This window comes from Netta rufina (assembly GCF_964035555.1).
Source record: "Netta rufina genome assembly, chromosome: 11".
Taxonomy (NCBI): domain Eukaryota; kingdom Metazoa; phylum Chordata; class Aves; order Anseriformes; family Anatidae; genus Netta; species Netta rufina.
In genome coordinates this window covers 22386915-22414890 of record NC_140134.1, presented here as the reverse complement: position 1 = coordinate 22414890, position 27976 = coordinate 22386915, and the positions used below count along the sequence as shown (strand labels likewise).

Here is a 27976-nt window from a genome sequence, read left to right as displayed (position 1 = left end):
AGTAGGGCTTTGCACAAGGGGCAGGTGAAGCACTCTGCGGGCACAAGGCGGGCGCGCCGGGGGGTGCGGGGCGGCACCAGCCCCCGTGCGGCACGGCTGGGGGTGCTCCTGGGGGTGCTCCTGGGGGTGCTCCTGGCACCGCTCCTGCTGGCACCAGCGCTTTTTGGTAACGGGACAGAGGTAGCTTGTGGGGGATGCGCCGCGCTGTCCGGGAGCAAGGGGCGGGCGTGGGGAGGGGGCTGCGCCGTGGGGGGCTCCGGGCTGGGGGGAGGCTGCTGCCACCTCCACCCTGTGCCACAACTCGGGGGGCTGCAGCCGGGGGGTGAGGCTGGGGCTGGGGCTGGGTGGTGGCACCAGGCTCCTGCAGGCAGGCAGATGGCAGCGCCTCTGCGCTGGTGCAGCAGGAGGAACCCCCCCAGGCCACAGGGAAAGCCGCTGGCCCCCGCACGTGCCCTGCTCCGGGAAGTGTGGCTGTGGGGAGGCTGCAATCGCTGCGTGCCCCAGGGCTGCTGCAGCCTCCCTGGGCTGGCTGGGGCTGTGCCACGCACTGGGAGCGAGCTGTTCCCTGCCTGCTCCCTCCCCGGGCAGCAGGGTCCCCGTCCCCGTCCCCACCGGTGCCACTTCTGCCTCCGTCACTCCTTGGGCTCGGTTCTCCCCCACAGCACCTGGGACCCCGTCAGGCAAACCAGCATCCCGGGGCTGCGTTCCCAGAGCAAAAACCTTCCTGAGCCCCGGTCTGGAGAAGCTCACGGGGGCGAGGAGCGCCGGCAGTGCGTACAGCAGCTTTGGTGCGTTAGTGCAGGCGGGCACGGCCTCCCGCGGGCAGCAGGAGCCCCCTGGGTGCTCTGCCCGCCCCGCGCCCCTCCGCCGCCTGCGCTGCTCGCAGCTTCACAGATCACACACGTTACACAGGTTTACAAAGAACATTGGTTGAAGGAAACTGAACTCAGTGAAAAGATAAATCCAACCACGCGGCACATCTGAAAAAAATAAATTACTTTCAAAATACCATCATTTGCTCAAGTTGAACAGGGTTTGCCTTCCTTTAAATACATCGCTCGCTAAAGCTGCTCTATACTCAGAGCTGCTGCTTCCACTGAGCTTTGCAATTAGTTTGTAAGAAAATATTCTGTTTTGTATGTGCCCTGTGGCCTCTCTTGGCTTGCCACAGCTTTGCCTGTACCAGCTCGCAGCTGATGCCAGAACGGCTCTCCCTGCCGAGGAGCCGGGGATGAGCGGGCGCTGCGGCACAGCCGCCTTCCTCCGGGCTTCCTGCAGGCAGAGGGGCTCCTGCGCTGCTGGGCGCATGGGGGGTGCTGGGCTGGCGCTGCAGCCGAGCAGGGAGGACCCAGGAGGTAGAATCACAAATAATGCTCGTCGTCTTCTGGGATGTGCCCTCCCCTGCCCGCAGCTTGGAGCGCGCTGGGTGCTGGGCTACAGGCAAGGGGAAGATTGGGGCAAGGTCCTGGCTTCCCACCCCGCAGCGGGGCGGGTGGGAGGGCAGGAGGACGGGCAGGAGGACGGGCAGGACGGTGCTGGGCAGGGGAGCTGCGTGCAGCTCGGGTGCTCCTTCTCCAGGGCGGATGGGGGAGACGGGGCCCCGAGCAGGAACAGCCCCCATTGGTGGCAAGAGCTTGCCCAGGCTTCTGCAGCTCTCAAAGCGCGCTGGAGCCTCACCAGCTTGGCGCACCTGCTCTGAGTGCCTGAGGCAAGCAGCGACCGCTGCCCTGCAGCACCTCCAGCCTCCACCCAGCACAGCCTGCAGGACATCCCCATCTCTGCCCGGCTGCAGCCTGCCCCTCTCCAGCGGGTCTGCCTGGGCGCCGAGCCCGCGGGCAGCAGCAGCTCCTCTTACCACTCGAGGTCCACGCAGGCCGGCGGCCGCCCTCCTCCAGCCTGCTGCGGGCCGGCCACCCCCCCGCTTGGCTACAACATGTTGTAGTACGCCATCTCCTTCATGGCCTGCTCCGCCAGTGCACTCTCGTCCGGGGGGTTGCCGACCCCTCCGTAGCCGTAAGAGTTCTCCTCCTCGAAGTCTTCCATCTCCTGCTGGCCGTCCAGCTCGGCGTGCTCAGCCCCGGCCAGGTCCATCATGGGGTCTAGGGGACAGCGCCCACACGATGTCAGCCCTGCCCCGTGGTGCTGGTGCTCCACGCGTGGCCCTGTGGCACCCTCCCCACCGCAGCACCCGCCGGGTGCTCCCCAGAGGTGCCGCGGCACAGCCCAGAGCCCGCAGCACACCGAGGGACACCACAGCACCCAGCCTGCGGTGGGCAGGGCCAGCTACTGGCCACAGCCTCTGGCCCCACCTGCACCTACCTTGGCTGTCCAGGCTGATGTCCATCACCCCGTGCTTGACCTTCATGTGCCGGCTCAGGTTGCCCTTCAGGTTGAACTTGCTGGAGCAGTAGGGACACTTGAAGGGCTTGCTCCCAGCGTGCAGGTGCATGTGGCCCAGCAGGTTGTACATGCGGTTAAAGGACTTCCCACAAACCTACAACAACGTTCCTGGGGTTAGTGAGGGCTCTCCTGCTGCCCCCCGCCCCCCAGCAAGGGCTGAGCAGCAGGCATTGCCCCTGCCGGGCAGCACTGCCTCAGGGACGTGGGCTCTGCAGACCTGACCTTGCTCCCAGGTCCCCGACTGACTCCACGGATGTCCAAGACTAATGGGGCTGCCCCCTCCCTCCCCCTGCCTTTCATGGGAGGCCTCAAGGACGACCTGCTGGTGTTTCTGTGAAGCCCACACTCGTGAAACCCCGCATGTGTAGCACTGCTTAGAGGCAGGCAGGAATTGCCCTCCTCGGGCAGCTGTGCCCACTCCCTCGTCCCGAGCCGCTGCCTGCCTGCTGCACGGCTCAGGCAGCGCAGGACGAGCTGTTTGCCCGTGCGAACAGAGGGAGGCATCACAAAACTGCATTCGTTTGGCTGAGGGCTCAGCCCAGCCCCGGCTGGCACCTCTCCAGGAGCAGAGAGCAGCGCCAGGACGGCCCCCCCGCCGTACCTTGCATTTGAACGGCTTCACCGGTGAGTGCACAATCATGTGGGTCTTGAGCGTCTGCTTCTGCACAAACGTCTTGAAGCAGATGTGGCACTGGTACGGACGGACGCTGGTGTGGATGAGCATGTGGCGCTTCATGTTGGCCTGCAGGGTGAACTCCCGGCCGCACACCTCGCACTTGAACTCCTTCACGCCCTGGAGGGGTTGCAGCACGGGGTGAGCGCGGGCAGGGCTCTGCTGCGGCAGCTCCGGCTGCACCCTGCTGGCCGGGGCGCACGGGGGGGGTCCCGAGCAGAGCCTCCTGAGGCACAGGGATGGGAGCTGAGCTTCAGTGACTGCCGGCTGGAGCCAGCCGCGATGGGAGGTTTTCCCTAACCAGCCCTCCTGCACCTTCCCAAAGCATTTCCTGACTCCTTCTCCCTGCCTGTTCTGTGAGCAGCGCTGGTGCTGCCAAGAGCCTGGGGCCGTCCCCTCCCGCTGCCTGGGACCCCAACTCCGCCACACAGCAGGCAGCCCCCACCCCTCCTCACCCCACAAATCACCGCTTGGTCCCCCTGGGAAAGCGTTCCCAGCACTTGGAAAACCCGGCACTGTGTGCTGCTGGGGCGACACCGAGAGCAGCTCGGCCAAGGGGCAGGAAGGAGCCATCAGGAGAGCACAGCCCCGCTGCAGCCCATGCTGCGGTGCGGCACCTCGGTGAGCCCTGCCCAAGCCACCCCAGGGAGGTGGGCTGTGGGGGGAGCTGGGCACAAGGAGACCCGGCTGCCAGGCTCTGCCCTCTGGCTGACCGGGCAATCACTCCCCCATGAAAGAGCCCCTGAGAAACAGCAGAGCCCTCGGTCAGACCCACTGCGGGGCCAGCGCACTGGCCAGCACCCAGCACAGGTTTGAAAGCCCCCTTCCCGGGGGAGGGAAACCCCCAGGCCATCCCCTGACACCCTGCCTGCAAGATGACTGCAGTTTCTCTCCCATTTAAGGAGCCGTAGTGAATGCTACCCAGCCCACCAGCACCCATTCCCGAGGCCAATGCCTCTCCCCAGGGCACAGCAAAAGCAGCAGCCCTGGGGCGCTCGATGCGCCGCACGCCCGGCCCCGGCACCTACCTTGTGGGTGAGCGAGTGCTGCTTGAGGTGGTGGATCTGGCTGAACTCCATGCCGCACTCGGTGCAGACGAAGGGCCGGACGTTCTGGTGCTTCAGCATGTGGTTCTGCAGCTGGCTGCGGTAGTGGAAGGACTTGCTGCACTCCAGGCACTGGTAGAGCGTGGGGCCCTGGTGCGTGGCGAGGTGCCGCTTCAGCTGGGTGAGCGTGGAGAAGTCCAGCCCGCACTCCACGCAGACGTGGCAGCGGCCGCTCTCGTGCTTCACCTCGTGCGCCTTCAGCTCGCTGGGGTAGGCGAAGCCCCTGCCGCAGAAGCGGCAGCTGTAGGGCTTGATGTCGGTGTGCAGCAGCATGTGCCGCTTCAGGTGGCTGGTCTGCGTGAACGCCTTGCTGCACACCTCGCACTTGTGCGGCCGCGTGCCCTGGTGGGTCAGCAGGTGGGTCTGCAGGTGGCTGGGCTGCTTGAAGAGCTTGTTGCAGTGCGGGCAGGAGTGCGGCTTGATGCCGTTGTGGCCCAGGATGTGGGTCACCAGGTTGTACTTGGAGGTGTAGGACTTCTCGCACATGCGGCACTGCCAGCGCTTCTGGCGGTCCCCCGCCTCCACCAGGTAGGAGTCGTCGATCTGCACGTTGATGTCCAGCCGGTCCAGCTGCGCCTTCTTGTTGCGCTCGCTGTTGGCGCCCGCCGCGTCCCCCTCGAGCTCCCCGGGCTCCTGCCACGAGAAGCCCTGCTCGCTCTTCACCTGCTCGGGGGACGCGGGCGCCTCGGCCTCGCCGGGGGACGGGGCGCCCGCCTCGAAGGCGCACTCGGTCTGCGGGGTGCCGGCGGTGCTGCCCTCCGCCGTGCCCGCCGGGTCGGGCTCGCCGTGGTGCGGCTCGAAGCTCTCCGAGGACTGGCGCGTGTGCCGGCGCAGGTGCCGCAGGCGGCGGGGCTTCCTGCTGAAGGAGCTGAGGTCGATCATCTTCACGGCGCTGCTCTGCACCGTCTTCTCCTGGCTGGGGTCCGGGAAGGCGGGCGGGAGCTTGTGCTGCAGCTCGCCCTTGTCTTCCCCGGGGACGGACACTTCGTACACCACCTCCTCCTCCACCTCGGCCTTCTCACGCTTGACCTTGGGCACCAGCCTCACAGGAGGCCGCTTCCTCCTCCGGGCATGCTTCTCCAAGGAGGACTCTGCCTCCAGGGCTTCCTCCTCCTGCCCGTCCCCCGCTGCCTGCCCGTCGCCCTCCGGCTCCTCGGGCTCCCCTCCCGCCGCCTCGGGCAGTTCTCCTCCCAGCCCCGGGAAGAAGCCGGCGGGGCTGACGGTGGCCCCGAGCAGCTCATTGTCGGACACCAAGCCCAGCACCGCCGCCTGTGCCAGGGAGAGCACCACCACGGCGTCCGTCTGGGTCCCACACTCGGTGAAGCGATCCATTTCTCACCGCTGCCTATGCTGTCATGGCTGGGGAAGGAGAGGGACGGACGTTAGTTAGCCTTCCTCGGGGCTCCCTCCCACCCTGCACAGCCCGACAGCCAGGCTGCCCTGGTAAAGGCTCGTTTCAGCACGGACTGACCTATTTGGTGATCACCGTCCCCAACACCCCCCCCAGACTGAACACGGGCATTTCCAGAGCTGGTCCCAGGCTCTGTGCGCCCTGGGACGTGTGGGGCTGTGCAGCTCCAGGGGTCCCACGTGAGACACCTGCAGCAGGGGCCGGGGACCAGGCTGCAGCGGGGAAGCACAGCCCAGGACCCGCCGTTGGCCCTGCTGGCTAGGTTACAGACCCTGTGGTTTGAGCTCTGGGCTCCCTGTGCCCCTCAGAGCAGAATTTCCCATGGACAGACTCCCGTGCAATTCAGGGTCAGGCTGGGAAAGCCAAAGGTGCCCCTTTCCTGAGTTCTTTGAAGGAAAGATGCAGCAGCAAAGGGCACGGGGACACAGGGCCCAAATCCTCCTCCCTGGGAACATTTCGAGCTGACAACTACCAGGCCCACGAGCCCGAGTGAAACGCACGGCGGAGGCTCCAGGTTGGTGCGGGGCTGGTGCTTGTGGTGCACTCGCCTGGCACAGGCTGCCCCAGCTCTGCCATGCCCCCACCACCCCAAGACCCTTCCATCCTCCTTTCATTGCCATTCGAGCACATCCTCGCCCCTTTTTTTCGTTTCTATTAATGCCTTTCCCCAGCAGTAAGCACGCCAGGCTCCAGCAGCTTTCCCTCAGATTTTGTGTTTCCATTTTTCCTGCCTTCCTCCCCCCTGCAGTAGCACTGGGCCTGTACAGCCTGCTTACGGGCAGATTTATGAGATCCCTCACAGAGCCAGGGCTACAGAGTTGGTTAAAATCATTGCAAAAATCACAGATCTCCAGGGCATTGCTGTGAATGCACCTGGGCCCAGAGAACCGTCCCCCCTGCCCTCTGGGAGGGCCTGCAACAGGATCCTGCAGGATTCCTAGAGCTATTAATAATTCCATCTATTTCCAGGAAGAAAGTCAAATAATTGCTTACAAATGGCACAAAGCACTGCTCGCGTACACGGGGAGGAGTGCACCGCGGTGCGACTGGCTGGTGGCACAGCCTGCTCGGGTTTGTTGGCAACACAAGCTCTTCCGAGCAAGTTGTTCTGAGAGAAATAACGCAGGGCCACAGAGCGAGGGACGAACGGTGCGGACGGGGCTGCAGGCAGCAGCCTGTCCTCTGCACCAGGCGTGCAGCCCCAGGGCAGGGTCAGCACGCGAAAGAGCGGTTTCAATTCTCCTGCTTGCTCCATGGCACCATTCTGGTGACGAGCGAGGGGAAGGAAAGGCAGACGGTGGCGTTCGCACTGGTACCACGCATGGCACCGGCCAGTTCGGGACACCCGGACTGGAAAGGTCACACAGCCACCAACCGTGGGGCTGCGGGGCCATGCGAGCCCCGGTCCACGCAGCGCTGCCACCGCTTGGCCCGGCCCCAGAGCCTGCGGGGTGCAGCCCTGGCCCCACACGGACAGACCCACGGCCCCACGTGGCCCCGTGCCCGGCTGGTCCCGGGGGACCCACAGCAGCCAGGGCTGAGTCACCCCGGAGGGGGAAGAGAGCCTCTCGGGGAGCCCCCGCTCCTTACCGTGCGCATTTCCCAGTGAAAACCAGGAGCAACCTGCACCCAGCAGCGGGCAGCACCTGCTCGAGCTCAGGATTTAAGGAAGCAGCCAGGAGGGGGTTCAGAACCACCCGGAGAACTGGGACAGCGAAGCACTGGGGAGCGGTGGCAGGGGAGGAGCACGGGACATCACCTGCGGGACGCTCAGACCCCAGAGCTCTGTCTGCTGGCAGTGCTGGCTGGGAGAAGCCGCGGCTGGGAAGCAGCAAGGGAGGATCTCAGACAAAGCAAAAGAGAAAGTGGGAGAGAGAAGTGGGAGAGACGCTTAAAGAGGCAGGCAGGGCTGGGAACAGGAGCAGCCCAACAGCAGGCGGGGAAAGCAGAAGTGCCAGCTGCCAAATGCGCTTAGCTTGGGGCATCCTGCGCTAGCGTGGGACCATCCTGGGAGCTCTGGTTTGTGAGAACTGAAACAAGCCCTGAGAGGTGCCCGCGCACGCAGCCCACTCGAGCCCTGCTCCCCGTGCCTGGCCTTGGAGAGAGCTGGGCATGGCCACGCTGCTGCTGCAGCTCCAGTGTCCCCAGCAGAGCTGGGGGGAGCTGTGCATCGCCCCCGGGCTGGCATCGCCTGGAGCAGCCCCCCCGGAGCAGCCCTTGGAGCCTGGTACGGCCGGGCAGGGCAGCGCTGGGGGAGCTGCCCCCGAGTGAAGCAGAGGAGGCCACGGCTTCCTCCTGCAGTGGAGAACGTCCTTCTAAATATAATTACTTCTGCAGCTACAACAAAGAGGAATCCTACGGGGGAAGTAAAACAGGAATAAACTCTAAACCAGATGATGTCGCAGTCCCTGGAGCACCTGCAAGACTTGAAAGTGGCAGCTGTGGGCTAACCAACCGCTGCCCTTCCCGGAGCGCAGAAGCCCCGCTGTCCGGTTATCGGCCTCGCTGCGGCAGGGGAACGGCCGCTGTCCTGGCCGCCTGGTTGGGGTGCAGGGCCGGGCACCAGCTGCCCGCTCCGTGCATCCTCCCATGTCCGCGCTGCGCCCACAGCACACATCCTTCTGGGGAGGGAGAAGTGATGGGGGAGGCAAACCAGCCGGCTGGAGAGCAGGAAGAGGAAGCCTGGGGGAGAGATGAGACCTCGCTGGGCACAGCCATGGCCACAGCCTCTCCGTGTGCTCAGCACGGGCACTGCTGGGCTCGGGGATGGGAGCAGGCACCCCTGGGCCAGTGCCCACGGTGTGGGGTGTGGGAGCCCCCCTGCAGCACTGAGCAGGACAAGTCAGTGCTGCGTGGGAAGCTGACACCACAGCCCTGTCCAGAACCCCCCCAGTACCCCAGTGGGCACGCGGGAGCTCTGCTGGGAGCTCGACCGCTTCCCTGTCCTCCGTCTGCCTGCAGTGCCCCCAGCACCGGCCAGGCTTCTCCAGCCCCCAGAGCCCCCCGACCCACCAGACAGCATGGGGGGAGTGCGGGGAGCCGGCTGTGCCGCTGGGCAGGGGGTGGTGGTGGGGGAAATCACAGCAGCAACCTCCTGCGCTCCCCTCAGCGCCAGCCTGCAGTGCTGCTCCGGAGGATGCGCAGCGCGGATGAGCCTCCTCTCTCCGGCGTGGGTGGAGTTTTTGTGGACGTGCCGTGGTCTCCACACCCTGCATCACCCCGCTGCTCCCGTCTCCCACACGCACGCTCCCTCCGCCGAGCTCAGCTGGATGCTTGGCTTACAGCGAGCGCCTCTGTGGGGTGCACGGCTACCGGAGAGAGCAGCACAACAGAACTCACCCCTGCAAAAACATCCCCTGCCTTTTTGCGCGGACAGGAGGGATTCTCACTTCCGTGCTCCCTGCTCCAATTTCCCCGGTCACGCCGTGCTCAGCAGCCCCCTGCCGAGCCGCGGGGCCGGGCTGGCCGGAGGGCGCCGCGGCAGGAAGCACGAAGCCGGGGCTTGGAATGACAGCAGCTTCCCGGAAGGAACATGGGCGCAGTGCTGCTGGCTTCGAGACCTGCTAATGCAATTCCTGCTCCAAGTAAGGAAGCTAAAAACAAGAGGCAGCTCCCCAGGGCCCCGGTCTGGGCAGGAAAGCCAGGGTCCCTTCCCTCAGTGCTGGCAAGAGGAGCCAGGGAGACCGGAAAGCAGGAAAAGCTGTTCTGATCTGTTTTTCTTTTTGTTTTCTTCCTCATTTGGGGGCCAGTGCAGCAATTTCTATCTATTTCCCACATGGACTGGACGTCTCTTCCAGTCCCCTTAGGATCCTGCTTTCTCCAAGGGGCAATTTCTCCACAGCCATTTATCACTCGGGACAATGAATGCCCACCCATCTCCTCTGGCCGTGTTCTGCAGCCGTGCTGTGGTCACGCCGCCCGGCTCAGGGCAGGAACCGGGGGCTCCCGGTGCCCCGGCAGTGCCAGTGTGCAGGCACCGTGCTGGTGTGGCACCGTGCCGGGACGGTGCCGGCCGCTGGGACGGCTCTGCCTCCGAGTACAGCACCACGAGGCAGAGGCTGAGCGGCTGACGCACACGCACGCGCTCCTGAGACCAGCACTCGTGTGTTTAAATAGCAAAACGAAACCCAGGAAAAAAAAAACAAAACAACAGCCCTAAGACAGAGGCCTTCAGAATAAAGTAAATTACAGATTCCTATCTGCAGCACTCCGAGAAAGGGAACGAGCGCCGCTCCTCTGGGGTTCCAGGGCAAAAGCAAAAGCTGTGTGTGTGGTACGCAAACCTTTGCATTTGCTCTGTCAAACGTTCAAGCCCTTGTGCATAAGACTGAGCTTTGCTATTCAAAGGAGAGCAAGGCCGCAACAGTCAGCAGAGCTGCTGAGGCAGCTGCACAAACACCGCGCCGAGAGGGAAGTGGGGGATCAGACAAATGCTTTTGTTTCACTTCCTTGCTCTCACTTCCCTCTTCAGCCTTCTCGAAGGCCTTGCAGAGCGGGCTGGACACGCCGTCTCCCGACATACTGGCAAGGCTGGGCCAGGCGTTCCCAGTTCCTCGCAGGGATGCTCGGACGCTCCCCGTGGCCGCAGCCGGACCCTCTCCTCCCCAGGGAGCTGCTGCCAGCCCCAGCCCCCAGGGCCCCGTCCCGCAGTGCACTGCTCGGCCCCCGCCGCACAGCTGCACTGAAGGCAGGGGAAGGAAAATCACCAGAAATTGGTTGTCCCTCCCGGCTGCGCCAGCACAGCAGCAGCTGGGCTGCTGCCGAGCCCCAGCTGGGCAGGCAGGAGCTGCTCGTGGCCGGGGAGACGTGCAGGCAGCAGGGACGGGGATGGTGCTTGCCTCGCGGTGCCGGCACAAGTCCCAGTGCCAACCCAGTGCCACCAGGCTGGTGCAGGGCGATTTAACCCCACTGTTTGGTGCAAAAGGTGAGCCCTGCACAGGGCCCTGTGCTTTGGTGCCACCCCTAAGGAGTGGGTAGGAGCTCGCCAGCGGGACCAGCTCGTCCCCTGCCCGCGGGGGCTGCCTGTGCCGGGGGTGCAGGTCCTCCCGACGGGCACGGTGACCGCGTTACCATCCGCCCCCTCTGCACTTCTCCGTGCTGACTTCCCTAACCCCGTTCCTGATGACTGCTTCTTGAGTTCGGATCATCCGCCTGTCCCACTTCCCCCAGCTCAGAAAAACAGGAAATGGATTAAATGTGCCTGAATATTGATCCCAGCAGCAACACGAGAGCAACTTCTCCGCAGCCCCGGCTCCGGTCTCCAAGTCCCTCCCGCGGAGGTACCGGCAGGCCCGGCCCTCGCCCAGCTGCAGCAGTTCCTGCCCGCGTGCCGAGCTGGGAACCAAATGCTCGCCTGGGCTTGCATCAAAGCCCCGAGTTCGGGTTTACGTGCTCTCCAGCTCATTTGCTGATCGAGGCACTCGCCCGCCTGTACTTTTCCCACACCCGAAGTTACACAAATGCACTTGTGAATGTCTCCTCTGAAAACCACAAGTGCTGGTGTTCCCCTCTTCCCTCTCGTCCCTGCCTCCACCGACGGTCATGCTTCTTCTTTCCCATGGCAGATTGGGGAAGGACGCACCTGGGGCCGGCGGCAGTTCCTGCTCCTGTTCTTCTGGGTTTTCCGACATTTTCTTTCATGCTCTCCTCCCTCTCCTGGGGGGCTTTGTCTGGGTGTGATCTGCTCTCCCCCAGTGTCAGCACGGGCTGGAGGAATCCAGCTGCCCCCCCGCATTTCGCTGCTCCTCTCGCCCCAGCCCCTGCCCATCAGCCTCCTCAGAGCCTTGCCATTTCTTACCGACCGCCTGCTCCTTAGGTGATTAAAACTGTTTTTTAGAGAGCTGCCACTTCCTTATGCCATCTAACTTCTATTTACCCCTGTTCCTTTGTGTTTAATCACTCAAGCACCTGGCTCTTACCTGCAGCCCCTTACAGGTTCTCCTCCTGCAGCACTTGGCACCACGGCCCCTTCCTTGCCTCTGGTACACTTCTTGCTGGATTCCAGCTCTTTCAGGAGCTGCACCAGGCTGAGTCATTTGCTGCTGAACACTTTTGCTTTCCTTTCTCTGCTTTAACCTCCTTGGTTTCCCCTGACCTCTCCTGAGCTGTTCCAGCACCATGGGCAGTCCCAGGCAGCTCCGGCACCAGGGCTCGGTGGCAGCTTGGGGGCTCCGAAATGCCCCCAGTGCTACGTGGAGCAGCCCAGGGCAGCCCGTGTAAATCCCACCAGCAAACATACACGGCCTGCCCGGGGCCTCCCCGACACTAGAAGGGGAGCAGGGGGAGCAGAGGCTCTGTGATTGACCTCACGGCCCCTGGGCAGCCGAGGAGCCCCAAGCCCTCCTCGTTACCCCTCCTGCATGGTGCTGGGGCGGTGGGCGCTGCACTGCTGGGGCTGGTGGTGGCCAAAACCCCATCCCCTGTGCGTGTCGGGGCGTCAGGGCTCTGCAGCAGTCGGCAAATGGCTAATTGGTAGGTCTTGAGTATCTGTGAGAAGAGTATCTGAGTATCTGAGTTTATTTTCTTTGTCTTTTAAAAGAAGCTTTCAGTCAAGTTTGATAAAGGAGAAATCAGTCTTTCATCTTTTCTTTTTTTCTGTGTGTGGTTTTCCCATAAAGCTGCTTAAAAGACCCATAAAAATTTTAAGCTGAAAAATATATTTTTTCTCTGAAAATCACAACGAACAACTGAAATGATTCATAAAACTGACCCAGAACACTTGTTCTGTACCAGGCCTGAGGATTTATGAGGTCACCTTGGTTTCAGCCGCATGCTGAGCGAGGGCTGAGTGACAAAAGAATGGCTGGGGTCTCCTATTCTCTGCCCAGCCCACAAAAGCGTTCCCATGCAGGACAATCAATCTAACACCGCGGCAAGGCGAAGTTGCTTCCATGCCTAAATCCTGGTGTAAATCAAAGCCAGAGCGTCCGCCTCGTTTCTAAAGCCTCCGTGACCAGCCCGGACGGAACCAAAGAAGGTGCACGGAGGGTTTAGCGTTTGTACGGAGCGAAGTGGCAGGGTGGGGGCGATTACAGAACGGGGGGCACGGTGCTTGGAGGACGAACACGAGCTGCTGGGCACGGGGCGGTCGGCTCCAGGCCCCCCGGGGTGAGCTCCCCACCGCCTGCACCCGGCCCCGCAGCCCGGCCTGCGCAGAGCCGAACCCCGCAGCGCTCTGCCCGGAGCCTCCCTCCTGTCGGCATCTGGGTCAGCACTAAAAATACCGCCCCTCTGCCCGCGACTGACATCCCATGCAAATAAACCAGGCTGTGAGCTCAGGAACGAGCCCAAGTTCTGAGCAGCGGGAAGGAGGGCGCGTTCGGCTGGATTGCTGCCTACCAAACAAAGTCGTCACTTCTAAAGAAAGCAAAACAATTCCTAAAGTCATTCGGTCAGTGTCTCCAAGTTAGGTATCGCCCAACTCAGTTTTTTTAAGGAAAACTTCCATTAACTAGTTCTCTAGAAAAAAAGATAACACCCACTTACTGCGAGTTGATTAGAAAGCAGAACCGCTCCCTGCACGCAGACACTTTCTGACGAGGACAGCCTGACGTGACAGCACGCGGAGCGTTCTGCCTGGAAGAATTATCCTCTTTGGGGGCTTTCACTTCAAAAACAAGGACACAACCTACCACTCGCACTGTGACAAAGGCACCTTTTTTGGTAAGAGGAGGTGAAAAAAACAAGTTGGGGAAAAAGATGATTGTATGCCTGCGTGACAGACGGTGCGTCAGGAAGGAAGCGGATCTCCTTGCCAGATCACGTTAAAAGCCACCGCTAATCAATCTTTTGGTCATTCTGCTGGTGACTCTTGCCGCGATGGTTACACGCAGAGGTGAGAGTGAACATTAACGGGCTCGTAGCCTCCGGATCTCTGGCACACTCTGGCTGGAGGGGAAGAAGGAGGGCTTTTTAAAGACCTGCACAGAACCGGGGAGGCGCACGGCCCAGAGCTGCTGGCTCTCGCCCCATGAGGCTGAGGAGCCAGGACCCGGTGCAGGGCCAGCACCCGGAGCTGGGGGCACAGCACCAGGGCAGCACTGGGAGCTGCGGCAGCAGCACTGGGAGCACTGGGAGCCGTGTCAGCTTGCCGTGGGGAGCGGGGCCACGACCCAGACCGCTCCCGCACTGCCCTGGGCAGCGGGGCAGGACCCCCGCCAGGCCCCCCCGCCCCCATCGCCGAGCCCCCCACCCCTGCGCCCCGCCCCCAGCACCCTCCATCCCCACTCCTCCATCGCTCCCTCATTCTTCCCGTTTCCCTGGCAACCCCTATCTGGGCGCTGTGGATCTGTCCTCTGCCTCCCTCTTATCTCTCTCCTTTCTCTTTCATCTATCTCCTAATCTCCCTCTGTATTCCAAACCTCTGTCCTTTGCTTGCTTGCTTTCTCTCGCGCTTTTCATCTCCTCCAATGTCTTCTTTATCTCTGGGTTACAATTATTTGAATCTCACTCAAAAAAAAAAAAAAAATCCACTCCATTAACCGCTGTGGCACCAGCCAGCTCCGGCTCCTCTGGCAGCCCGGCTGCGCTGCTCAGGACCCCTGCCCCTACCAGAGGCTCCTGGCCGGGTCCCCAAACGCACACCCCGCCCGCTGGAAACAACCACGGAGCTGCCATGCTCGCAGGCAAGGCCCTTCCTCAAAACCCTTCAAACAAAGGGAAAGCAGAATTTCAATCTTGTGCTACAAGATGTTCAGGATTGGGCAATTAGAGCCAACTTGCAAACTGCCTGCAGGGTTCACTTGCCCATGCTTTGCTGCAGTGCTGCAGTTGGAAGAGCCCCCACTTTGCTTTATGTTCACCGCACGTGCTTTTCACTCAGACCCTCTGCTTTGCTGGAGGAGCACGGCCGCTCGCACACCCTGCGGTTTTGTCCTGCTCTCTGCAGGACCGCGCTGCCCAGCCGCTGTGCTCCTCTCGAGCTCCATCCTCCAGCCCTCCTCCAACACAAGACGAGAGCTGGCCGCTCCGGTCCAACCTGTGCTCCTACACTAGACTGTTCCTCAACTTCTGCTTTATTTTAGAGCAGCTGGGGAGACCATAATTAATGGGGAAAATGGTAGCGCAGAGGGAGAGCAGGGATTTTCCTTGCTCTTTGCAGTTCACCTGCTTGATGAACTTCTGGCGTTTCGCTGCCCAGCAGAACAAGGTCTGTCTCTTGCTTAGGAGACCAAAAGGACCCCACCGTGACGCTCACCAGCCCCGTCTCCATCAGGTTTGAGTGCGGTGCCCTTCCATGGCAAACGGGGACCAGGCTTGGCCCCTTGGCAGAGAGGCAGCTCTGCCGCACAGCCCGGCTCTTCCCAAGGGCTGCTTTTCGGCCGCCCAACGCTCCCCTTCCACACGAAGCTGAGGCGTTCTCCCCATCCCCACCCATCCGTCTCTTCCCCCACCTGAACAGGCAGAACTCTCCTGGGATCCCCAGGGCTTATTGCTGTGCCATGTTTTAAATAGTCGCTGCTCACCCGCGCAGCAGCACCGGCGACATCGGCAGCAGGCAAATTGTACCGAGCTGCTGCCGGGAGCTGCCGCGGGCGAGGGCAGTGCCACCGGGGCGAGGGAGCGGCACCGCTCCCCATCCAGCCTGGCCTTGCTGCCTGTGTGCGGAACTGGGAGACGGCATGGGGAGACGGCACAGGAGATGGCATGGGGAGATTGCACAGGGAGATGGCACGGGGAGATGGCGAGGGCATGCAGCCCGCAGTGCCCAGTGCCACCCCGGCCCCATGAGCGCAGGCTGGGCGCTGGGTGCGTGCCGGTGCCGTGGCACTGGGGGGTGCCTGGACCCGACCACCAGCAGCACGCTGCACCGGGCTCCCTGCAGCAGGCTCCTGATGGAAATCACCCTGTTCTTTGGAAAACAGTTTTTGCTTTTAAGTGAAATAAACAGGGAAAGAGAGACTTTCAAGTTCCTCCTTGCTGTAACGACTTCTCTTCTACATACTCTTTCCTCTCTGAAAATAGAAGAGCTATTCAAAAAAGATGCGAAAAGAAAAAAGGAACTGAATAGAGGAAAGAGGAAAGAAAAAATGGAGCCCCAAGGGGGAGGAGAAAAACAGAATGAAAAGACAGCAAAAGTAAAGAAAAGGGATGAAAAATAAAGGAGGGGGAAGAGAGAGACAGACAGAGAAGCTTTGAAAAGAAAGAATGCTTCTAGCCTGAATACAGTGTGCATGAAAAAAAGAGCGCTTGAAAAGAAACAGCCACATGAAATGACCTCTCATTCACAGACTGTGCCAATCACGACGACAATGTAAATCCTTTCTTCTTTTTTACATTCTCTCTCTTTCCAGTGGGGGCAGAGGGAAAAGGAAGAAAGGAGAGTTAATTCTCAGCACAGCAGAAAATAAATCTGGTCTTTTCTAACTCCCTGAAAGAAACGCTGAGCTACTTTTAAAAATACTTCTCCTAGTAATCACACATGCAGATATGTAAAAAACAGCAAATGAAATTCTGAGTTTCTGCAAGGAAGACTCTCACTCGTACAGTCCCTGGTGAAAATAACAGCAGAGAAAACAAATCTGCAAAACCAAACGCTTCCATGAAGGCAATCAGCATCACAGATCTGGGTCAAGAAGCAAAGGAACAGGAGGGGATGTTCTGGGCAGGCAGAACCCAGGGGCCTGATCCTGAGCCTGCTCTGTGGGGGCACCCCGTGGGGCTGGGGGTGCACAGGACTGGTGCTCCCCGCGTCTGCAGGAGCTGGGGAGAGGCCGTGGTGCCTGGCCAGCTGGGAGCGGAGCGTGCAGCAAGAGCTGGTGGCAGCGGGCCAGGCGCACACTGGTGCTGTGCTTCTCCCAGTGCCAGCGGGTCCCATTTTGGGTCCCATTTTGGGTCCCATTTTGGGTCCCCCTTTGGGTCCCACTTTGTTCAGTGCCACCAGCAGTAGCAGGGGGCTCACGGCCTGTTGGGTGCGGAGACGTTCCCAGACTGAAAAGCGTAGTACGGAGAGAGGCATTGTAAGCCAGGACAAAGGGAGAATAAAAACGCAGCGAGGAGACAATAATGGAAGTGGAGTCAGCAAGGAGAAAACTGCGGGCCTGCTGGAGCAGGACCTGCAGCACGGCCCCACAGAGAAGGCGAGAAGCCCAGCAGCAGCAGCAGCAGCGTGCCTGCATTACGGGGAGGGACGATGGCCAGCTGGGTGCAGTGGCGATGCCGTAGGCAGCACACGCTGAGCCCAGCTCTGGAGAGGCACGGAGCTGTTCTGCTGGCACCCACCAGGGTGCTGGGGCTCCGGGAGGGCACCCACTGACAGCAGGGACCTTGGTGAGGGGCGATGGAGTGCTGGGTTCAAGGAACTGACATGCGGGGACGAGCACCCTTCTGTGTCTGGTCTGGCAAGTGGCTGTAAAAGGGAAAAATGGCCCAAACGGTACAAGGTGGGATGTGCCCCATCCAGAAAGTGCAGCAGGGGCCTGATGTGATACCACAGCCCCTCTGAGGAAGAGGCCCGGACAAGACAACTGCAGCACAAAGACGTCACTCTTGAGGCTGTTGCTGCCATTTTCCCTGCAAACAATTTTGGCTTTTGTGTCCTGCGCACGGGGCTGCCGGGTCCGGATCTGGCTGCTCCCCTCCTGCCCCGGGCCACATCCTGCACCCAGCCGAGCCCAGTGGGGGCACAGAAGCTGCCCAGACCCGTTAGCAGCAGGGGGAAAGTTGTGAACAGGTAGCCAACGACCAGAGGGAAGGTGATAGCTACTGAACACAGATGGTTTTGCTGACGAGTCCGGTCTCCATACACCGAACAATGGCTGGCCAGGAAACATCCCCCCGAGCTGCAGCTACCAAGTATTTCTGCTCTTACTTCTGCTAAGGGAAGGAACCAGAGCCATCTGTGACCCCGGGACTGAAAAGGGACGAGAACTTCAGCACAGCATTCAATACAGCCATGTAAAACTTTCTTCTGCTTTTCAAACCGCTGCTTTGGGTGTTTAGGGCACACGGTCTGCCTGAGCCCCGAGGGGCCAGGACATTCCTCTTGGTGGCCACAGAGCCACAGGTGGCCCTCGGCAGGAGCACGGCTGGCTGGTCCCTGTGGGGATGCCACGCCACCTGTCCCCAAGGATGCCACCCGTCCCCAAGGGTGCCAGCCCTGCCCAGATTGTGACTGGGAAGTCCCCAGCTGCTGGTGCTGAGGACACGGACAGGCTCCATCCCAAGGGACCTCGTGTCTGTGTCTGGGACACGCGGCAGCAGGGAGGCGCAGCACAGCTGGGGCCTGCACGGCATGGCAAAGTGTCTGGGAGGTTTTAATTTGAGGGTGCTAGTTAACACCAGCCTGGATATTCCTTCACAAGCAGAACTTCTGAAATCTGCTCTTGTTCAGAAAGAACAGAGGAGCAGCGGCCTCGCGGGGTCCCCGAGCACAGCACCAGCTGCCATGGGTTCATCGCAGCAAGGCAGACATCCCGCGGCAGCCCTGGCTGGGCAGAGCGTGGCCAGGATGGCAGCGGAAAGCCTGGCTTCCCAGCGCAGTTTCTCAAAGAATCATCTCGAGCACACAAAATCTTCCCCTACAGAACTCGCAGGTGCCACCAGTCACGTGGGCTGGAGATGTTAAATAACAAACACATCAAGTGTATTTTTCTGTAACCCATAGATAAAAGGAGGAGGGAAAATCACAGAGCTTTCTCGCAGCAAGCGTGCAGGAACACGAGAGCAGCTTGACTTCTTCCTATTCACACAAGGCGTCAGCCCTGTGGGAAAGCCCCGGTTCTGATTTCTCTAACAGCAACGTTGTTGGACATGTTGCACCATTTTAGGAGCAAAACTGATTGCTCAGTGGCAAACGCCACATTATTTTCAGATCCGCAAGGTGAAAAACGTTTCAGATCCTTTTCTGAGTAGGGGAGCAGTTTGGAAAAGTGAGCGTTCGGTGTTTGGAGAGCCCTTCCCAGGGACTGCCGGAGCGGTGAGCACCAGGCGGGGGGCGTCCGCTGCCCCCACGAAACCACAGCTCAGGACTGACCCGGGGAAGGATTTCGCTAAGCCAGATGCAGAAAGTGTAACGTCCCCCAGCAGCGCTGGCCAGAAGGGGCCAAGTGGTGGCTCGCACCACGCCAGCAGGGGCACGGGAGGGCGGCCGGCGGGCAAGTGGCCCTGACGCCGCTCCACCCGCAGCCGCACCGATCAGCCCTGATCCACAGCTCCAAGGGACCCCCAGACACCGAGCCCGCTCACCGACAGCGACCGGCGGGTGTTGTATTGACCAAGCCTTGCCCTGGCAAATCCGGGGTCTCACAGCCAGCAGCGCTCTGCCTGCCGTTATCTCCGAGAGCACAACAACTGCTCTCGTGCACGCCGGGTCCGAGCAGGGTGACCGCTCCTCCAAACTGCACTTGTGTATGTTGGGGGTTCCAGCAAGGAATGTTCCTAATGCACTATCTTGCTTTTATTTTATCAAAGTTCAGCAAACACATTCGCAAGCACCTGTGTGTGCGCTCACGTGGGCCTCTTGCAAAAAAATCCTCTCTAAGCCTCTGCCTAGGGCCAGAGATGGTGGCTTCTTTCTCGAATCTCTTAGCCCAGAGAAGCAGCACTGTGGGAGCACAAAGCAAGTGTGTTTCGAAATACTGAACTTTGTCATTAAAGGAAGAAAAAAACCTCCAGCATGGAGCCTCACCTAACACAGATAAAAAGTTCGAAACGGTGACAGGTAAAATTCAAGCCACTGAAGTCAGAGTGACTGATATGGAAAACACCTCTCCCAAGCTGGAAGGCATTGTTTCTGCCCTAATGAAGGATAATAAATGTATGGCAGACACAGATGGAGGGTGCTTCAGAAAATAAAGGCTGTATATGTAATTTAAGACTATTTGAGAGTCTAGGAGAGAATGAAGTTGGGGGATTTTTTTTTTAAGCTGAGCTACTTTTTCCTCTACTTCAGATACATCAGTGAGGAACCTTTTGGGTTATCTCTGCAGAAAGACTCACTGGCATAAAGGGCTCCACATCTGACTTCTTTCACATTTCTGATGACTTCAGGGGAGCGGAAATTTAGATTCAGAAACGTGACTCCTGCAGTGTATCGGATTCTCAGATTTAAATATCTGACAGCGGAGGAGGAGAGCTGTCCTGAGCTGCATCTCTGCTCCCGTGCAGCTCTGCACACACTCAGCTCCCCGTGTGCCCCAGACACCCCCCGCTGCAGCCCCCCCAGTGCAGCGCCCCCGGCCCTGGGGCACCCACCGATGCCAGACCCCAGCCCATGGCACCGCCGCCTCTCCTGCACAGACACCTCGTGGTGTGTGGCCGTGGGGCCAGGCCTGGTTCTCCTGGCGGGGAGGCAGAGGTGCTAGCAGCGCCCTTCTGCAGGGTGTTCATTGCCAGCTCAGAAAGAAGCTCCCAGCCGCTTTCAGGCACTATTGCACGTGTGTTCCTCTGCGTGCTGACACGCTGCAGGCTCACCAGCCCTCCTAGCTGCATCGTGGACTGAAATTTCACACCAGAGCTGCACATTTCTCTACGTGTTTGCACGGATCCAGAGGCAGCGCTGCGCACTGCTCCCGTGCGGGTCCCCTCCTGCAGCACCCATGGCTGCGCGCTGCTCCTGCCACTCCACACCAGCACCGGGCCTGGCAGTGCCCGAGCTGGGGGCACCGGGGTGCTCGGGGTGCTTGGCACAGCCTCAGCGTGCCACCAAGGCCACCCGCTGTGCTCACACGAAGCTGTGTGCTCCAGGCACTTAAAGGATGGAAAGCCCAGAAAAATCTGCCCGCAGTGAAACGAATATTTGGGACAAGAGGGAATGGCCTCAAGTTGCACTGGGGAGACTCAGGTTGGAAATTAGGAGAAAATTCTTCTCAGAAAGAGCAGTCAGGCATTGGGACGGGTTGCCCAGGGAGGTGGTGGAATCATCGTCCCTGGGGGTGTTCAAGGGAAGGTTGGACGTGGTGCTTGGGGACATGAGAGTGGTGGTAGGGGGTGGCTGCACGAGATGAGCTTGGAGGGCTTTTCCAAGCTTAATGATTCTGGGGCCACTTGTGCCCCACAGCACCCACACCAAGGGGCTGGTGGTGCCCCTGGCAGCTCCCCATTGCCCCCCACCTGGCCCCACGCAGCCCCCCCCAGCCCCACGCAGCCTGGAGCAGAGGGAGCCGAGCTGGGAGCGGGTGGCAGTGCCAGCCCCACACCACACGGGCAGAGCTCGCTGGCTAACGGCATGGAAAATGCAGCGGATAAGCTGCTGGCCATGCTGGGGGGAGGCTGGAAATGTTTGTATTTTACTAGTCTTTATAAATATTTGATACCTTTTATACCATGGCCACAAGGCTGCTTTTATCTAACGCATTTTCCCCTTGCTTTGGCAACTGTAAGGGCCTGCTTGAACTACCTCCAGTCCGCATTTTCAAAACAATATGCATAATTGCTATATTTTGCACTCTTTCTTCTTACAGCAAGAAAGTCCTATAAATATACAGAATATTCAACTGTTGAAATAATTTGCTTATATGTGTCCCTTGTTGATAATCATAAAATGAAACCAAACCACTCAAAACCCCCCAATAAATCAAGGCTTACTCTCTGCAGATGAGTTCTGCAATTACCCTGATGGGCTTCTGAAGCACATGCTGAATGGCCAAAGCATAAAACGGGGAAGGAGAAGAAGAAATTCAACAAAGGGGCTTGGCACCACTGACAAAAAGGCTCCACAGTTCTGTCTTCTGGACAGTAATTTTCCCCTGGAGCGCGCCAGTGCCTACAAGCTCAGGCCCTCAGCCCGCAGCCCCCTGGGGAAGCAGCCGGGGGCTGAGCGGTGGCCACGCACGGGCACAGGCTGCAGGACGAGGAGCTCCGTAACCGCACAACAGCCAACGGGAACGTGTTACCGACAGCTACAGGGGACTGACAAGAGGCAAACAAAGAAGGACAGGTCAATCAATGCCTGAAAATTATAACTCTCCAGTGGTGCAGAGAAATGAGATTGCAATCAGCCACGTACGGAGCTATTGAAGTTCAAGCCTTGTGCTGACCCGTTTGCACATGGCCGGAGGGCGAGCGCTGGAGAGCGGCAAGGCTTCCATCAGGGACCAGCACGAGCCTCACCATCTTTGTTTGGGTCCAGCTCCCCAGAATATCCCTTCTTAAATAACAATTCGTGTTTCCCAACAGCAGCCGGCTGGACCGGGCCTGGGACACACCCGGCAAAGCTCAGCACCTTCTTACCCAGACCCTGAGGAGGCCACGGACCGGCAGGGATGGCGCCTGCCTGCCTCCTGCATGGGCCCGGCTCTGGTCAGCAAGCCATGGCCAAAATTTCCATTCAGCTCTGTCCCCAGCACTAACATCTGAGCCCTGGCCGGCACCTGCAAGTGGGAAGCAGCAGGAGAGCTGAGACAGAGCCACGGTGACACTGTGCCAGAAAGATGAGGTGAAGGAGAGGAATGGGTAGAGCACTGAACGGCCGCACGTCAGAGCACCGGCATCCTTCTCTTACTCATTGAGAGAAAGAGAACAGCATATTAAATTTTAAACAAAGGCCTCCCCATGGGAAAACCTCCAAACACCATCCTCCAGCTCTCTTTTATTTCCAGCCCTGCTCGTGCTGAGCTCACACAAGCCAAGGCACCGCTCTAGAACGAAACCCGCAGCTGGACGGAGCCGGGGCGCTGCAACGGGGACCCCGCGCACACCAACCTCTGCTGGGGGAGTGAGGGCAGGAGGGGAAAGAAATGGGGAGCCCCTGGAGAAATGAACATAGGAGAGAAAAGAACAGGGAAAGGAGGGACCTTGATAAATGCCAGAGAAGCACTGGAGAGCAATGCAGTGCTGAGAGAAGGGGCAGAGAGGGGAGAAGCGACCTGGCCCCATGGTGCAGGCGCACTGGGAAGTGCTGCTGCTGCCAAACAGGACGGCCAAACCCAGGGGACAGATGCAGCCCGGGGATGGACATACCCCAGGGCTGCCAGCACTCAGCCCCTGCCAGCTGCTGGCTTCTGCCTCAGCTGCTCCTGGCCTCATCCCATGAGCCGCGGGACCTCCCCACGTACCGCTGCAGCTCCTGCGCTGCCCAGCAGAGCCCATCCAGGACACGGTGCAGGCGTGGAACCGGGCTTTCATATGGACAAACCATGGAAGTAAAGCCCTGAACATGTCCATGTGCTGCTTCCTAGTCAATGTACATCCCTCCCCCAAACTGGCGTGCTGAGATAAAAGCTGTAGAGCACAGACTGGCATTCCCTAGGTCAAAGCTCCCGGTGCCTGCCATGTGCCTGGCTGCAAGCAGCATGGAAGCACGCTGGTTGTGGTGGCATGGGGGCACACAGAGCATGCTGCAGAGCCACTGGAAAAAGATGAAGAATAGAGTTTTGATTTTAACTGAATTTACTCATTTCAGTTGCTCTGTGTCACAGAATTAATTTAAAATACAGTTGCCCTGCGACTCACTTTTCTTGCTGCAGTACTGAAGCCTCAAAGCACACCCAGCCATTCCATTTTTAAGCTGTTTTCAGGCCAGCACGGTGCTGGCTGCTGGGCACTTCTACCAGCCTGGGGTTTGGAGCTGCCACTGCTGCCCCAGCCACCCCACTCCCTGGTGCCCCACGCCACGGCCCCAGCCCCCAGCTCCTCTTCATCAGCCTCACCTTGCACAAGGCTCCTGGCCCTACAGCACAGCCCCAACCTGCTCCGCTCACCTCTACCGCCCACCCGTCTGCCCAACCACCGCCATCCCAAAGCTGCAGGAACTCCAGCTGGCAAATGTTCTCCACCAAAACTCGTCTCCTTGCACGTCTGCCTTCCCCAGCACTGCACGGCGGGGAGGAGCAGGGCAGCACTGTGCATCCCCTGCTCTGCACGACCCTACTTCACAGGCAGCTGGCGTCCTGCCCTCCTGTGCTCCACTTTCCCAAGAAGAAAGCACCGCTGCACGGGAGCCCTCCCGGGCTGCCACCCTCCTGCCATCCCGCCCGCGTTCCCGGCTGTGGCTGCACACTGAAGCCCTTCCCCTGCCTGAGCTGCCAGCAGCAATGCTCAGGTCCGCTTTGTGGTTTAATTTAGTTAACTTTTAACCTCGGAAGGTGACAAATAGTTACAAAATTTCTTCCTTTGTACATTATTTCTCAGCTACTGACTTTGAATTTCCTCTGCCACTGCACTCCCCGTCACGCGGTGCGGATTCCCTAGTTCCGAGTAACTTCTGGAACATAACTAACGAATTTAACCGTGGAAAGGGCTTCACTCATGTGCCCACCTCCCTGCCCACACCAGCCAGACGCTGCTGAGCCCCGCAGTGCCCGCACCCTCGCCGCAGTAATTTACCTCCATTTACCTCGGTTTAATTTCGCATCTTGCCTCTGCAGTGCCTCTTGTGCTCCCCCAGTTACTGGACTATTTCACTTTTTACTCCCAAACTATGCGAGATTTATAGAATTCCAGATGAACTTTCTACAAGGTTTTTCCTCTCCCCACGCAGAAGTAATTCAGACACCGCCCTTCTACCTCAGTTTCTCTGTTATGAAACTAGAGGTGGCCTGGGAGGGAAGGGAGAGTGGGAAGTTAGGTTTCTTCTTCCCACTTGAGAACATTCACAGAAACTCAGAAGACCTGACGTTTAAAAAAGAGAAGCTTCCCGCCCGCTCACTTCTCCTTTACTAAAAAGACTATGATATCTTGTGAAGACCGTTACACAAACGGGGAGGGAAATGGGAGGACGGCGTTATCACAAGCGCTACGAGGAAGCTGTGTACTTTCCAAAGAAGTTTTGAGGCAGGCTGCTTACATGTTGTTTCTATTTCTGTTGTTAAAATGCTCTATTGTCATTCAAATGACCGTCAGACAGCTGAGAGCAAAGACCACCATGGGGAAAATTTAAAATCCCCCTCTGTCCCCTTCAATTTAAAGTTTGAGAAAGAAAATGCATTGCTTGCTCATTCTCCAAGCAGGCCTCCATCAAAATCAAGGGGAAGAAGAGTGATGGTTGCTTAATTTCTCAAATAAAAAATCCTCCGCGATTCACACTCCAGTGAGAGTACTCCTGAACACCACCCTGTATTTCACTCCATTGCCGTACACATTTGAAAGACATTATTTTTTTAGGGAACCGCAGCTAGAGGCAGGCAGGCTGAGTTGGCCCTGCCTCTCCGAGCACCAAAGTCACCGTGTGGTACCACGGCGTGGTTGTGAGAAGGACCCAGGGTGGGAGTGAGAGCAGTGTGCAGGGGTGGAAGAGGAAAATGCGGAATGGCAGGACAGGGAAAAGCCCCTCACAACTCGATCCCAGCCCCGTGTCTCAAGGTCCAGCTGCGCTGGAAGGCAAAAGTCCCACGGGGACGGGGGCTGCCGGCCACCCCAGGCAAGGCAGAAAGGAGACGACCGCAGCTCCTCGAACACATCTGAGCCACCCAGTGACTTTCTTCCAGCCAAAGCTGCGGCTGTCTCCATGGCAAGCCAGCCCTGTGCAGGTATTTTGAGACATTTCATTTGCTGCCATCAGTGTTCATGTGGCCACAGCACCCCTGTCTCAGGCTGGGTGGGCTCTGTGGGCACAGGACAAAGCTGTGGTTCCTGTCTGCCTGTGCTTAACAGCTTGCAGGATGAGATGTAAAAGGTCAAGGAAAACCAAAAACCCATGGCAGGTAGTGGAGGGAAAGGGGAGCAATGGTCATAAAACTGTAGGAAAGCCTCTGATCCAGCCAGGCAGCAGCAGCATGCACAACTCTCTGCTTACTCTGCCTCCCTTCCTTATTCTTTTGGCCCTGATTTGGCAAAATATCCAAGTACACGACTGCTCCGGCTGAAATTAAGACTGCTTCAGCAGATGTTGAATTGGAGCCTACCTCACAGCACCAGTAAGCATACAGAGACACGGCCTGGATCAGCACGGCACGTTTGCCTCTAACGCTCACTTTGGGTCGTATGCTGGCATGCTCCTTGCAGTACGAACCCATTGTATTGCCTGCTCATTAACATTTCTAGCTGTTCAGTACAGGACAACATTTGTGCTCATCCCTCCCCACACTGTTTCCTAAGCTAATTTATAAACAAAAAGCCTTCTTTGCGTTTTAGTCCAATAAAACCAACTAAAAATACCTTCTCAGAGATTAACTCAACCCTAGCAATGTCAAAAGAAACAAGCAGACCCTTTACTTGGGCACCGTGGAAGAAGGCTCTCCCTCTATCCACCACAGGCACCTACTTCTGAGCCCCTGAGTTCCCTCCTAAGATCAGGTTGGGAATGTTTCTCGGTGTGTATCTGAGCCCAAGTTACTATAATCTAACACACCCCTTTACAGGGAGATAGGGTGATCAGTGTCCACAGAGGGCATTCATTTAAGCCTGCTGGTAGAACAAGCAGCCTCAGCATCATACTTACTTAGCCCCTATCTCTGGTGGCTCTCAGTTACAAGAACTTGCCAGACTCCCATGACTGCTCCCTGCGAGTGGGGGGGCGCGCTCCCATGCCTCTGCTGACAGGGAACGCGGTGCCACAGCTGCTGTTCCTCAATTCACTGCCCGAAAGCCGTTATCTCCAAAGGGCTGCGCAGGGGGTGGTGAAACCAGTGCCCCTGCTCATGACTTCCCCGAGGTTTCCCCAGGAGCACCGTGCTTTTAGGGTCTCCCACTAACCTAAGGCGCATTCATAGCAAGGTGATGGCCAGGCCAGACGGCCCGCACAAACCAGACTGGAACTGTGCTTACTGGAACGGTGCTTACTGGAACCGCAGAGCGCACCAGCTCATCAGGCTGGTTCACATCAGTGACACCCAGCAGCAAACGAGCTGAACTCGTCCCTGCTGCGCGGGGCAGCGTCCTCCCGCCTGCAGCCCCGGGACGGGTTGTGCGGCCGGGCGCTGGGCGCGGTGAGAAGTTCGGCTCCTCGGATGCCATCTTCCCCTTGCATCATCCCACCTTCCCTTCCCACACGGAGTGCTGACAAAGGAGCTACTAATGATTGACTAATTAATTAATTGTAACTAATTCAACCGCCGCATCCTGCTGATTCTCAGGAGCTACCAAGGGGCCGCACAAAGTTCCGAGAGCCGCTCTCCCTGGCCCGAAGCGCGACCGAGCAGGCGCTGCCCGGACACAGCCGGGGGCCCGGGCCCGGCCCCTCCCGCGGCTCCGCAGCCCCCGGGACGCCGGGGCACAAAAGGAGCGAAGCCCCGGGGTCCGCCCGGCCCGGGGGTGGCCTCTCCCTCCCGGGCACGGCTCCCCGGGGATCCCCGGTTATTGCCCCTCCCGCCCCCGGGGCCCGTCCCTTCTCGCCGGAGGTGCCGGTGGGCGCCCCGCAGGTCCCCACCCGGGCAGCGGCGGCGGCTCGGCCGCCACCTCCAGCAGCCCCGCGACCGCTCCCAAACTCGGGGCAGCCTCGCCGGGGGAAGGCGTCTCCGTGCCCCCCCCGGCGCCCCGTGCCGGCCCCGCGCAGCGCCTACCTGCCGGCTCTCCTCGCCCCTCGGGGCCGCGCGGTGCAGCCGCAGCCCCGCGGCTCCCCCCGGACACCGGCGCGGGACGAGCGGGTGACAGGCGGGGGCGGGGGGGGGACGGCGACGACACTCGCGACAGCGCCGCGCGCGCTGCCAGCCACGACCGGCCCCGGGGGCGCGGGGGGGGTCCCGGCAGCGCCCCCCCCTCCCCCGCCGCGCGGCCCCGGCCACGCGCGTTCCCGGCACGCCCCCCCCCTCCCCCCGCTCCCGCACCCGCACCCCCCCGGCCTCCCCCGGCCGCCGCGCCCGGTGCCGGTGCGGGGTCCCGGTGCGGGGCCGCCGCCCCCCGCCGCTCCCTCCTCAACAGGTACGTGAGCGGAGCGGCCCCGCACCGAGCCGGGCCGAGCCGTGCCGGGCCGCCCCCGGCCCCTCTCCCCTCCCCGCCCCGCCGCAAGTTTGGCGGCCCCGCGGCCGCGGAGAAAGTTTGCGAGCGGCGGCGGCGAAACTTGTGGGCGAGGAGCGGGGCGGGCGGACCCACGTGCGGACCGGGCACCGCCGGCGCCCCGCTCCCTCCCTCCCTGCCGCCGCCATCGCTCCCGGCCGGGCGCGGGGAAGGTGGAAGCGGGCGGGCGGGCGACATGTTGGCGGCCCCGGCCGCGGGCCTGCGGCCCCGGGGGCGCGGGGCGGCGGGGACTCACCGTGCGCTCCCGCGGCGGCTCCGCAGGGCGCGGGGCGGCGGCGGCGGCGGCTGCGGGCCCGTGGGCCCGGCGCTGGGCGCGCAGGAAGGAAGGAAGGAGGGAATGAGGCAGGCTGACGTGAAGGGATGCAAAACAGCTCCTCCTAACTCGGCCGGGAGCGAGGAGCGCGGCGGCGGCGGCGGGGCCCTTTATCTCGCCGCCGTGCCCCCGCGTCCCCCCCGCCGCGCCCGGACAAGTTTCCCGGGCTCCGAGCGGCTCCGAGCGGCCCCGCGCCCCCCGCCCGGCCCGCTCCGGCCGCCGGCTCTGCCCGGAGCCGGGCC

The 27976-nt window shown here is 60.3% G+C and overlaps 1 protein-coding gene across 2 annotated transcripts; it reads right to left on the bottom strand.

Moving 5' to 3' along the window:
- Window positions 1-882: 882 nt before the first annotated feature.
- Window positions 883-27976, bottom strand: ZNF710 (zinc finger protein 710). Of its 2 annotated transcripts, XM_084293623.1 has the most exons (5): window positions 27657-27976; window positions 4102-5538; window positions 3002-3193; window positions 2320-2494; window positions 883-2099 (listed from the first exon to the last, which is right to left on the bottom strand). In XM_084293623.1, exons 2-5 carry the CDS (start codon window positions 5509-5511, stop codon window positions 1927-1929), a joined length of 1950 nt encoding a protein of 649 aa, XP_084149749.1. In that variant the 5' UTR covers window positions 5512-5538; window positions 27657-27976; the 3' UTR covers window positions 883-1926. The 2 variants fall into 2 exon arrangements, with proteins under 2 accessions (XP_084149749.1, XP_084149750.1); XM_084293624.1 differs by lacking the exon at window positions 883-2099 and having other exon boundaries at window positions 2339-2494; window positions 3002-3299.